We start from the raw sequence: 13,641 nt of genomic DNA, 5'->3' as shown, positions 1-13,641 counted from the left end.
CGGGGATTTCATTCCGGATAGTGTATCCATAGGAACTACTAATACCGAAAAAAATAGGTTAAGGAGTGAAGTAAAAAATAAATTAACATTTAGCAATTATCCTACTAACTTAAGGCCTGATATATACACCCCTTTCACACTCATCATAGAAGTCTTATTTACGTTTTTACAACATGAAAACATCTCAAGAGTACACCAAATTTTACCCGGGGTGTCAATACACTGGTTTGACGAACACAAAAACAAATATTGTCGTATTGTTATACAACAGGATACCCACAGGGGTCCTATAAACCGCTTAATAAACCTCAGTGGGGTTTTTATTACAACAGGAAATTCTATTAGCCTCTCACCTATTACCCTGACTAGTAATCTAGACCTTATAGACTTCAAATTAATTGATAGAATATTAACTGAACCCCAATTAAAATATCTTTCAAAATATATATTATAGGATGGGTCTGTACCCAGTCGTAGAGGAAGTAGCGAAGACGCTGGAAACCGTAGATGGGTTCCGCTTGAGGCAGTTATGTGATGTGAAACGTCAACTAGAACAAGACCGTGACACGCGGAAAGCACTATGTAAAAAGTACAATAGAGCTTTCAATATCGTGGACGGGGCTGACACTACCCTTATGGCAACCAGCATGGGACTAGGGGCGGCAGGCGTTGGGTTGTTGGCTACCATCGTGGCTGCACCTATAGTGCTAGGTATTGAAATAACGGCTGGGGTGACAGGGTTGGTAGGGTTGGCGCTTAAGTTAGTATCACGCAGACTTAATCGTAAGGCATTGAAACACGACGAGATCAGGGTTCTGGCCGAAGCAAAGCTGAACACAGTGAGTGAGCGAATTTCCACGGCACTCTCTGACAGTAAGATCTCAGAAGAGGAGTTTCGTTCAATCCTATCTGAACTCAAAAAATATAACGGAATGAAACAAGATATTCGGTCCAAGTCTCGTAAGTCTGCTATCAGCGAGGACGAGAAAAAAAAGTACATAGAACAGGGGATACAAAAAGCCCAGCAAGCCTTTATTACGAATACCAAAGTGATCGTAGGCGGTTCACATTAAACTGTTTCATCGATATAAACGTGACATAGGGGAACACGAGGGCGATAGCCGTAAGCGGGCCACCGATCCTATATGGTCAGTCAAAACTTACAACATAGATAAAGTGGATATGAAAGCCGACGAACCTAACTTGTACTACTTGAGGGGTGGGCCGGGTAGGGGGTTTGTAAGAGAAGAATTATTGATCGTACCGTACGGCACAGTGTTACCTCCTACCAACACAAAGTAGGCATAGTAATTACCGCCAACTTTTTTGTAGTAGGGGTAATAGTAGCAAGAGCTAATGACCCAACCAAAGCCTTATTTACTAAATAAGGCTTTGTAGAGACATTTCTTGAAAGTGTTTTATAACTGTCATTCCCTATACTACTACCCCTTTTAGATTTTGTTTCAGTAAAACAATATTAATGTTATCAACTGTGAAATTGTTACAAAATTTTATTCATCTATGTATACTTTCAAAACAGCATGTTCAAGTTGTTTTATTTTGAATAATTTTATCAGTTCATGTTTTCACTTGGTCAGCCTGACTTCTGTACACAAGAACATTGATGAGATATATGCTTAAGTCTCATGTGCCATCTCAACTGAAATCAACTTAATTTACGCTCCGGTCACATTAAGCATACAAGTTTACATCATAATGTATAACTTACATACTTGTATGAAACATAAAGTAGTCACATTTTCAATGTATACTCAATAAATTACGGTGAAATAACTCTACTTACGGGTGCAACAACCCCTAATGTGGGCTGAATTGGCCTTGTTTTCAATTGGGATGAAATGGAACAACCTGGGTGAAACGACCCGGCACCGTTGACAGTACCTACCTGTACAACAGTGCCTCCATGTACGTGTTTAACACAGAATGTGCTGTGTCAAGGTATCCATAATACACCAAGGATTCCACTAGTTGGGCACCATCAGCTGCAGTTGAGACAGACCTGACCAGCCTGCTGCAGTCAGCCTTCATCGTATTGGTCCTGTTTTTCAGCAGGTGGTGCTTCCATTTGTCAGAGTAATTCCCCAGTTGCACCAGGGCCTCTGTGGTAACAAAGTGTGACTAAATCAACCATACTGTGTATGTCATCTCATAGACATCCCTCACACCTCCAGGTGGCATAAGTGGAAGCAGGTGTTGGTGACCACAACACCCACACAAACTGCGGGGTCAGAGTCCCATATATGTCCTAGTTTGTTTGCGCCATAACCCTACTGGACAGTTTCACCACAGTGGTACTTTGGGCTGTCCACACGTATTACACTTTGTTACATGTATATATTTGAACTATGGACGACTCCAACAGAGACTACTCAGCCAAGTAGGTTTGACGTAAGCCTTGGGCTATTCTTTTCTTGCTTACTCAAGACAAACCATGTCTGGAAAAACAAAACTCACCAGCCTGCCGCCCTTCTTCTAGCAGTAGATGAGCGACTGCTAGTACAAGACTGTGGTAGTCTGCTTGCCCCGGATACATCACCTCTCTGACAACATATGACAATATGGATGATGCTGCCCTCAAAGATGAAGCAACTTAATAATTAAAGGAAGTTAGTAAGTAAGTTCTTTTAACATCAAATTAGCAATATCACAGCAGGGGACACCTTACATAACCTTGACATATTGCACCCATGTCAATGCCAGGCCATGCTGTTTTATGTTTTCTCATGTTTGTTCGCATGCAGCAATACTATATCATATTTTACCACCAGGAATTTTATACTTATCCTGACTCATACTTGTAGTTCCCGTCGAAGTGGACATAAAAGTTCACTCACCCATGAGTTGCCTCCTTTTCCCGCCAAAACATGACCGACTATGCTTGTCACTCTCTCCTGAGTATGCCCGACACTTGGATCTGCTCGGAAACTCAAAGTGCCTTCTGTGGGTAGGTTTGGAAGGCTTGACATCATGAGTCAGAATAAGTATAAAATATTAGTTTTACTTAATTTTCCTTATCCTGACTCATGCCTTTTATGCTTCCAAAACCTGATAGAATCGGGGTTGGATCAGGACAGTTCGATTTTTTTTAGCCTGTTTGATGTGCGGATGGACCAGTAGGTTTGGGCAACCTGGTAGTTTCAGGGTTGGACTTCCAACTTCTTGGATGAGATTGGGAAACCAGACTCCCCTGGCCAGTAGGACAGGACTAAAGTCAGTTGCAGCACTCTCGCCTGCTTGATCTCCTGTAATACTTGTGGGAGTCAAACCGTATGCATTCAGTCCTTTCCACGATATGCAGAAAGCATCTGTTGCCCATGTTTGTAGATCTGGTGCTGATGAGAATCTGTATCTGTTGGTTGAACCTTGTGGTGAACAGGTCTAAGAGCAGAGACAATACTGTCTTTATGATGAGCCGAAATGCCTCTAGGTGGAGCATCCAATCAAAACAGCCTTGATCACTGCTTTCATCTCCAGCTGGTTAATGTGAAGATGCTGCTCTTGTCTCAACCACTTTCCTGCTGCTACTCTTTTGTCAAGATGTGCTCCCCAACTTTGCTGCAACACATCTATGTAGAGGTGTGTGTTGCAGATCAGCTCTTCTAAAGAGGTTCCTCCACAACATTTGACTTGTAAGTCCAACAGTTATCAGGAACTGTTGTGGTAAGCGAAACTGCAGTCTTCCTCTGCGAGTCAAATCCTTCACAGCGGTGAGTAGACACTGCCATGTTCGTAGCGGTAACGGAGAGATGACTTCTTCTGGAATCATGAATTGGATCTTGACCCAACGATCTTCTGGGACCATAACAGCATTCTGTCTTGTAATGAATTTTATTCCCAGGAGATGTAAGTCTTGCTTCAGCTCGAACTCTGACCTAATCACATTCATTGACCTTGACAGTGTAGATATGTGATGATGATGGGTCCAAGGATGCTCCACAGGAAGTATTGACCTTTGAACAAGACTCACAGATACTTTCGCAAACCCTTATGAATCAACAAGTGCAGGTACACATCTTGTAGGTCTATGCTGGCCAAGTAGTCTGCTGGACAGTTGTCTGAGGTAGGTGGATCATCTCTGGTCTCTGGTTTGAGTAGGTAGGTTGAATCTCTTCATATTGTAAATCAGTCTGAACTTCTTGGGAGTTCTTCTTGGGTACTTGGAAAATTGGGGAGTAGAAGCTAGGCATTAGGTGATGTTGCTCTACCACTTCTACAACATTCTTAGCTAACAGAGAGTTGATGGTTTCTTCTAACTGTCTTTCTCTATTCTTGTCTGTGTGGTTGAAGATTGGAGGGTTGCAGGTCAGCAATTGTGTGGCCACTCTGTTTCCGACCTCTGGAGTTGGAGTATTTCTTCTCCTTCACCTTCTGTACACCTGAGAACTTTGACTTGTTACTATATCTCTGTGAGGTCTGTTGGATGACACTGGCCAACGTATGAATCGACTTGATCATCATCACCTCCCTGGAATCATGCATGACTTCCATGAAGACTTCTTCAATTCCACCCGTCAAAATAGTAGGCTCCGACCATGGAGCTCTCAGAAGGGGTTTTGTGAATCTATCACTCTATGAGCATGATGACAGCAGAACTTTTCTCAGTAAAAGGGTAAGACCCACTGATGCAAAGGCCATGTGGTCCCAGATGAAGTGCTGACCCTTCTGTGTAAGTAACGCTAAGAGGATCACCCTCTATTTTTCTGTACTGGGGTTCTGGAACCTTGATATTAGCACCTTGATGATTGCTTTGGATCTCGCCAAGGTGAAGAACGTTCCTTCTTGTTGTAGTATCCAGTTGAGGAATCTTTTCATCTTCTACCTTGAAGGACTTGTTACGAGATTCGAGCCTGGAACTCTCATAAAGACTTGCAGGGAAAATAGAGATCGGATAATAGGCAGGAACACTCTTGTGGGAAGGGAGTGCTTCATGTGACTCCTTCGTAAGTAAAGGTCTGGTCCAAACCTTCCAGATGAACTGTATCTTCTTGTATCCTCCTTACATGCATTGTCCTCCTCTTTGCAAAAGCTCCAATCGTAAATCCTCCTTCCGTAAATGTTCCTCTTTCCGTGAATGTTCTTCCATCTGTGTGTGCTCCTTTTCCAAATGTTCATGGAGCAACAATTTTCCCCCCCATTGGGAACTCGTAATGGCAATAATATGGTCCTGCTCTTCAACTATTCATGGTAGATTCTGGGGAATCACATCCAGTTGAACTTGTCTTCAGCCAAAGATTTCGTTGACTGGAATGTGTGACATCGAAAGTAACTAGCGTCCTGCTAGTTTCTGATGCAAGTAATTGTCGAGATATTGAAATCAAGACTAGTTGCGACCCTTCTTCATGTACAAGTATCTACGTTACAAGAACAGGGTCCTAATCACTCATGCTAGTCTGTTTAAGATGCATGCATGGGCTTTCCACCATTATACTCCACAGAGCGTCTGGCTTCCACAAGTCACGTGATAAAACTGGTGAGTGAACTCAATGCCTTCAGAGAACTGTTAGTTGCTGAGCAGCAACAAGTGGTCCAAACTGATGAATGCCAGAGACGTCCTCTATAGCTATGTCTCGTAGATAATGGCTGGCAAACACTGTGTTTGACTTCCAAAAGCTGCCATCCATTATAGTAGCGCTGGAACTTGATACAAAGGTTTGGTAAAGCTCTCACCCCATAACACTGTCGATAGGAGATCTTGTCGACGAAGTAAATTCAATCCTGCCGTAGTAGACGCTAAGTGATCGGCCATAAATTGCTGATCCTTCTTCTGAGTTACCAACGCTGACAGGATCATTCTTCCCTCCTCATTATATGGATTACTGAACTTTGCAATGAGAGTTTTGTTGATGGCGCTCGAAAGAGCCAGTCCAAAGAAAGTATGCCTCGTAGTGGTGTCGAGCTGTGCAAGCCTCTTGTCATCTACCTTGTAAGATTTATTGTGGGCTGGCCTGATGATGTTATAAGATCATCCACATCCAGTGCTCTGACGAATGGTTCCATATATTGTAGAGGGAAGCGATGCACGTTGAACGACAGCACATGTTGTTGTTGAAACTTAGTTGCTGACTTAAATGCCGTAGATAACATCTCAGGAATCGTAGATATCAGAGGTATCGTCGGGAACATAAGTGTATCAATGTCGTCCTCCTTCATCTTATAGGTATTAGCTTCATTAGCATCCTTGGATGGTGAAGGTAAGTCAAGTCCATTTGTGATCCATGATGTAACTTCAGTGTCCGAAAACAGGGCTTCCTCTGATGAGGACACTCAATAATGTCTATCTTCATCCCTCCATGTGTGTGAAACATTCATTCCATGTTGATGATCCCTCCTATAAGAGTCCACGGCTAAGGGGGGTGATGATTGTCGACAGCGCCTTCAATGAACTGGGGAGAGTGACAAAGACCTTCTGCGTTGATGAAGTGCACTCCTCACTAGTGCGAGTGCACCCACGAATCCTCACTCCTGCGAGTGCACTCACTCGGTGTGGTTGGATCTCTCTCTTGACTGCGACATGAAGAGGGGGACACTGATGACTTGAATGTGTGCATACACGTCCTCTTCATCCTCGAGCGTGAGTGCGGCACCAGATGAGTGCTCATGTCGAGCTTTAGTCAATGATGATGACGAGTGCAGTCGACTCTAAACGCCGCTCCATCAGATTCATCATCTGCGTTGTAAACTGTTGCATGAAATCACCTGGTTGGAATTGCTGCAATGCTTGTAGCGATGGTTGAGCTGTAAAGTTGTCTACTGTTGACTAAGTCTGTGTTCTCTGACGATTCTGCAATGTCTGACGATTTTCCTCCGGGTTGAGAGGTTTAGAAGATGTCGTCGGGGTAGATCTAGATAATGTCGTCCAATGACTGTGTTGGTTGGTCAGTGGCGGTTCGTTGAAGATAAGTTGTTCATGTAGAGGGACGATTTCTTCTCCAAACGATTCCTGCATTGAAGAATGATGACTCTGCGATGATTTCAAGGAAGATGATTTCGTCTTCGATTTTCTAGACTTCTTCGGTTGAGATGGCACTGCTTCTGAGGAAGATCTCTTCTGAGATACAGGGGACGACACGCCAGACCCCAGACAGCTCCGGAAAAACGCCAGACATTTCACTGGAATGAATCTCAGCAGACGTAGTTAACAAATCACCCGAATTTAAATCTCTTGTTTTAGAGATGACTAATGCAAGCTGCCGTTGCTTGTCCCTAGAATGTCTGTAAACAGACCGTGTATAGAGAGTAAATTCTGAATCAGACAATTCTATGCAAAATTTACAACAATTATTAGAACATATGGGTTTGCACATCGGGCAAATTAAATGAGGATCAACCGCTGGCAGCTGTAATCTACATAGCAGACACGATTCCACTTAGACTTAGTCTCAATTGAAGAAATACATGCTTATTAAGACATGATTATGACAAATTTGATAACATATAATGCATATACAAATCCAAATACCGTATACGAGCTGAATTTATTTTAAAGACAAAAATAAAGAACTTAAAGGAAGGACTCATCGCCGTATCGGGACCCTCAGGTGTCTCCAGCCGCCCACTTCGGGCGATAAGGAGAGAGTGACAAGCATGGCTGGTCACATGACCTAGGCGCGGAAAAAGTAAGGCTACACATGGGTGAGTATTTTACGTCTGCTTCTTTTCAGAAGGGAACTTCAAGGGATTTCAGGTGTTCCACTACCTTTGTCAGGGAAGAGGAGACAAGCAATTAGCATGAGTGAGGATAAGTAAAAATACATAATTACTAAATTGAGAAGTTGATAAATTTATACAATAGTTGGAGGCAAGGCTGTAAGAACATTGATTTGTGCATGAAGGAGATAAGGGTTGCAGATCAGCTGCAGACAGCTCATATCTACAAAGAGAGCATTGTGTGATGCAACTATATTATTTCTTTCTATGATATCAAGTACTGTGTTCTTGTATACTGTGGGACTGTGATCTTCACTATGTATATAGACTGATTGATTAATTACAAAACCAGAAGCCGCATACATCTAAGTTTGGATCATGGGACTGAAATTTGAAAGGATGTATTGCGTTATTCACTAGGGCATTGAAGGAGAGAAAGACAAGCATGGTCATGACAGTTTGGGTGCGAAATTATTCAAGGGAGGCAACTCATGTGGTGAGTGAACTGTTACGTCCTCTTCCAAGGGAACTGAGCAAGTCAGGATAAGGGGAAATAATAGTTTGATGAAAGTTTAACCTTTTTATCCTAACTCTCCTCCTTTCTCAAGAAATTTACCATTCCTATTCTGATAACCTCTGTCTAATTATATTAATTCTGTTAAAAATTCTACTTGAAAGTAGCAGTTCATTGGATGATGTGTTTATGCAGCAGGTAGTTAAACAAAAAATTGTTATACTCACATTCTGTCTATACTACGCAAAGCAGCAGGTACATCTCGACACGTTGTGGCGTAATAATATCCTAGTTCCTTCAGTGCAGAGTAGCTGGGATTGTGGCCCTTATCTGCACCATGTTCTTCCACCTGCTTCAAGCTCTGCAAGAAAAATATGCAATGGAAAACTTTATTTCCTCTAGTTGGGTATCATATACCTTTCGTTTCTGTTTCTTTGTTGTATATTGCAGCACTCAGTCACATGTCTATGATCAAGTCTGGACTACCTCATACAGATTACCCTGCAACATCATTCTCTGTAACAAGGATACAAAGATACGTATCAACCAAGATAGCGAGATTGACCACATTCTCCTGTTAGTCACCTACAACCTGTATCCTGCTATAAAAATCCATTTGGGGATACTTGTAGTCTTCAAATGATCAACTTGAATGACAGTTATTTGAAAACCATCTTTTCAGGAAAGAAAAAGTCAGATGAAGGAGTGACACATGTCCTGCCAGATGGAGTCTCTAAATCTTGTACCAAAATCAATATCAGTTTTCCTTGTCTTTTCTCTCCAGAATGTTTGAGTATTCTACAAACTGCAGCATTAGATTAAAGAGTGATAACACATACAAACCAGCCAAAGTCGGTCAGAGGTTATGAAGGTGATCTGAGTGAGTGAGTGAGTGAGTGAGTGAGTGAGTGAGTGAGTGAGTGAGTGAGTTAATATTTAACATCACAGTGGCAATATCTCAGCCATACCAAGGCGAAGAAGGTGATCTGAAACCTCCACTCAACAAATCGTCTTGATAGAATTAGAATTTGACTTTTAATAAGATAAAAAATAACTGAAACACTCTTATCATTTATTTGTGACATATAATAAACATTGTTGATTTATGAAGAAAATAAATAAACAAAATGATAAGAGTACAATTGCAAATCAGAAGTGCAATATTTTGTACTTGGGTTTACTACACACAAAACAAAAGCAGCCAGCATACTGAGCCCAGTCAGAGTGGGTGGAAAGACATTAAAAACATAGTGAAGACTTTCATTGTTTATGTACACAACCAAGATTAGACTACTCCTGCTCATGACCTTATAACCCAGGCATCCCATTTCTGGCTACGCGAACCTGGTCACTGTGCATGCCTATGTGCACAGTGCAGCACAGCTATCGAGACCAGTTTTCACCCCAGTTGGGGTAAAATTAGTGTATGATTTCAATTCCAATTTTGCAAGGGTTTCTTCATTGCATTATTTTTCAGCTCTATAGTTGAATTTGCATTTTTGATAATCTGATATTGTAAGTCCATTCTGAAAGGTATCAGAATCTGTAAAGTTGAATTTTGTGTTGCATGTAAGCATTAAAGTCAAATAGGAGGCAGTGTATTCTAGATGATAGTCCAGGAACCTACCTCAGTGATGGATGAAGGGGCATCCTTCAGCATAACCCCAAGTTTGTTCTGGTCTTCTTCAGTAAATGTCATGTTCTGTGCAACAAAAGATGACAAACCTGATCAAAGGTATGATTCTGCAGAGTATTGATTGACATTATCTTAGCAAAATATTGCAATAATGATTCAAATATTGTGATATGTACCACACCATATTGCATTTATTTTTTATCTGCATGTGGGCCTGAACACAGGCAACCAAAATGGCACTGAACTCCATCCCCATCCCCGATACTTTTTACAACCTGACAGTCTCCTGCCTTCACAGTATTTCTGAACTGAATAATTCTTATTTGTCTTGACCATGAAAAACGATATGAGCCCTGTACATGTATTTCCTAAATGTAGTCATTTGTATTTCAAATCAAGGTGTATTAGGTGTCTCTAGAGAACACTATGTTGATTATCTATTTCAAGACCTAATGTAGACTATCAAACCAGCAGTTTTAATACAATCAGCAACATCCTCAAGTCTTGGTACAAAGATGTACAACAAACAGTAAAACATTTAAGGATTAGAATGCACACAGAAACGGGATCAAACCTAGGAGAACAGAGTACAAAACTATGTTCATGTTTGTTCTTATTTACATTTTCTGTGACAAAGTCCAGAATTCTGCCTCGTATCTCCGAGGAAGGCTTGACTTTGCTGATTTCCTGTAGGATATAGCCAGTAACCTTCTCCAGACTCTTCCCCTCGAAGCAGTGCAGGACAATCTGAAACAAACATCATGTGACAGCAAATGTGACAACAATATGTAAATATCAAATACAGACATTTTTCTACTATCTTCATTTATTACTATTTTGTTCCAGTAAACATACTGACCACTGATAAAAAGACATGAACACATTACATGGCGCCCAAACAATACATATATGGAGAGGTTGTGAATATGGGCACAAAATACCCGTCTGAGCTAGTAAAACTCAGCATCAGCCACATAACTTACATCTCACAGACATGGACATGACATATATATAGATTATTACACGAGCGAGGGTATATCAACCCATGGGCCCTGAGGAACCCGTCAACAATGTATTTATCTTACCAAACACCTTAATGTTAATTTTGAATTGTTTGAAACATGGGTATTGGATTGTACACTTCAGCCAACCTGTGCAATTCTGTGTAAATCTCACATTTTGCTGTTTTTCTTGCAGGTATTGTCTTTGTAAAACCGCCCCTGTGTGATTCCCCTTCTTAATGTACATGGGGACTACATTTCAATGTTTTGTCAAAATCTATTCTTTGGAATGCAAGGCAAATCATTTTGTTGCTATTGATAGATTTTTCAGACAACACAAGAAAAACAAATTTAGAGTGATGATCTCCCCTCCATCGATTTGCATTCGCAACACATCGGTAATTTCTGTGCATCATGCCCACTTCAATGTTATTTGAGATAAAGTAGTGCTACCCTGAAGTACTGAATAAGTTGCCATTTGCAACGGGGAACATTGCAACGTACCTCGCCTGTAAGTGGGGTAGATCAATAATAATAGAAGAGCGCTTTACCAATCAGAAAAGAACATTTACGTGTGAGGGAAGATAAGTGCATTTGTGCAGTAAAACAAGGTGAGCAAGTGTGGCGACCCACTTCACTGATGTCACGTTTGCTTGTTTAATCACATGACAGACAACAAAATACAGACACAATGGTTGCAGGGCAAAAGTGATACATGCACATATGATATACCATGACACTGGTTATGTTTCACCATATGAGCAAGGATCGGAGCAAAGCAGTGATTGGTACAACTAACAAACAGATAGCAACATTTGGCAACAACTTTGGTGACCACGGTAGTCTAATACGGTACACACCTTGAACAGGTAGTCCCAGGAGGAATCTAGAGTCCTCAGATGGCCAATATTTAAAGCTATTCTCTTAAACAGTTTAAAGTTGCCATGAACTTTCTTGTCCTTTGCTGTTAAAGGAAGAAAACAGGAACATGAATAATAATATAATATATGCGTGATATTAATCTTACAAATAATAACAAAGAAACATTGTAATCCTTACTTTGTACAATGCTGTAAATTGAACATAAGATTCAAGTACTTCCTTGTAATAATAATAATCTTCGAAGACACAGATTGCTGCAGGAGAAGACTTCAAGTTAACCAGACCTTCTCTATTGTTAACACTGCTGCATGGGAGACAGACAATAATAACTGGTACTGGCGAGAGAATTGGATTGGTCAGTAAGGGAGCCAATCAACACTGAGGCATCTAAAGTCTTGGAACAAGTGAGTAAAGTATTTGTATCACCATATCTGACAAATATACACACATGACAACCTTCAAAGTAAAAGGCATAGTGACACCAACTGCTGAACTGTTGCAAGCATTTGTCAGTAGAGTCAGCTACTGGTCAGCAGTTTTCATACAAGAAAGTAATGTGAATTTACATAATCAATTTGACAACTATGTTTTTGTTTTGTTTAACCTTTTTGATGCATTTGTTCACAGGTATCAGCAGTACATAATTCCAGTAATAAATTCCTCCGTTACGGACTTGACCTACATGATTTTATCAAAATCATTATAATTTCACGATGATTTGTTGTCAGTGTCAACATTGTCAAAATCCATCAGACCTACACAGAACCAACAAGAGAAACAAAGAGACACATTGTTGCTTTCTAATCCAAATGTTAAACAGGTGGACTGGAAATCCTGTCTGCCACAGAGCAACCCAAGGACAGTAACATGGTGATGACGGTGTATATTCCAGAGACATATTTACCATAGTTCCACGCAGCCTCAGGTCCCTCTGTATCCCAAATCCATGTCACATTTACAAAGTTCACATCCTCAGCTTGAAAACCAGCATGCTGGAATATGCAATGTAAATCTTCAGGTAACAGTGCGCGTATGAAATAACTTGACATATTTATGGGCATTAGGTTAGTTTAACCAGCATGAGAGTATTACAGAAATGATATATATGGTTTCTTATAATCTTCCTCACATCACTTACCAGTGGTAGTGACAGCATCTTGTCACGGGGTTGGCCAAGCTTCTGCAGTGCAGGATAGACGTATGTCAGGTAGGTCTGAAGCTGATCATGTCTTGAGTCACACAGCTTCACCATCTTCTCTGCTGTAGAGATGACACCTGAGGGTGCAGCAACGTATGAGTCACACACTGACTGGGATGTTCCAGCTACCTTCACAGCTAGTACCACAGTATCAAGGTAGTAAGAGAACAAGCACACCAGTGACAGGTGACATCACAATATTCAGCATTAGGTATGCACTACTTACCTTGCTTATCACCTTTGTCTCTGTATTGACAAAATGCTGGCCAGAAATAGTGGGCCCGAACAGGATGATTCTGTCAAACAAACAGGAAACTTTGCCAACAAACACTTCACCTGGGTCATGTTTGAACAGAAACTTCTCAAATATATATGTCATGATGCCTTTTTCAAAGATAAACTTTCTGAGTTTCCGAATTAACAACATGATCGACATTTTTAAGTACTGGAAGACAGGAATATTTCAGAACACATTTCATACCACATTTCCAAGTATGTATTTTATATATGTGAAATGCCTGAATTAATATTTTTATACAAGCAATTCCAAACTGTATGATAGTGATTTATGTCACACCAACACCAGGCTTATTTAGAGCTCTTTGACAGATTCAACACACAGTTCAAACAGCCACACACAGAGAACAACCAGGCTTAACTTTGTGGGAATGTCAGACAATTTCTTGATGTTAGTAATGACATCAGTGTTCAAGGCAAGCAGCTGAATCACCTTCCTCCTTAA

The 13,641-nt window shown here is 40.9% G+C and overlaps 1 protein-coding gene across 2 annotated transcripts in view; it reads right to left on the bottom strand.

Moving 5' to 3' along the window:
* Window positions 1-13,641, bottom strand: part of LOC137293945 (leucine-rich PPR motif-containing protein, mitochondrial-like) — an 82,472-nt gene that overhangs the window by 30,206 nt on the left and 38,625 nt on the right. For both annotated transcript variants that reach the window (XM_067824830.1, XM_067824831.1), the window contains 9 exons: window positions 13,126-13,195; window positions 12,840-12,976; window positions 12,606-12,693; window positions 11,680-11,783; window positions 10,440-10,565; window positions 9,810-9,884; window positions 8,410-8,543; window positions 2,476-2,561; window positions 1,907-2,120 (listed from right to left, as the gene is read on the bottom strand). In XM_067824830.1, the coding sequence (XP_067680931.1) occupies window positions 1,907-2,120; window positions 2,476-2,561; window positions 8,410-8,543; window positions 9,810-9,884; window positions 10,440-10,565; window positions 11,680-11,783; window positions 12,606-12,693; window positions 12,840-12,976; window positions 13,126-13,195 (1,034 nt within the window). The remainder of the gene's footprint in view (window positions 1-1,906; window positions 2,121-2,475; window positions 2,562-8,409; window positions 8,544-9,809; window positions 9,885-10,439; window positions 10,566-11,679; window positions 11,784-12,605; window positions 12,694-12,839; window positions 12,977-13,125; window positions 13,196-13,641) is intronic.

Source organism: Haliotis asinina, chromosome 8 (assembly GCF_037392515.1).
Source record: "Haliotis asinina isolate JCU_RB_2024 chromosome 8, JCU_Hal_asi_v2, whole genome shotgun sequence".
Classification (NCBI taxonomy): domain Eukaryota; kingdom Metazoa; phylum Mollusca; class Gastropoda; order Lepetellida; family Haliotidae; genus Haliotis; species Haliotis asinina.
The sequence above is the reverse complement of the archived record's forward strand: the minus strand, read 5'-3'. Positions and strand labels throughout refer to the sequence as shown.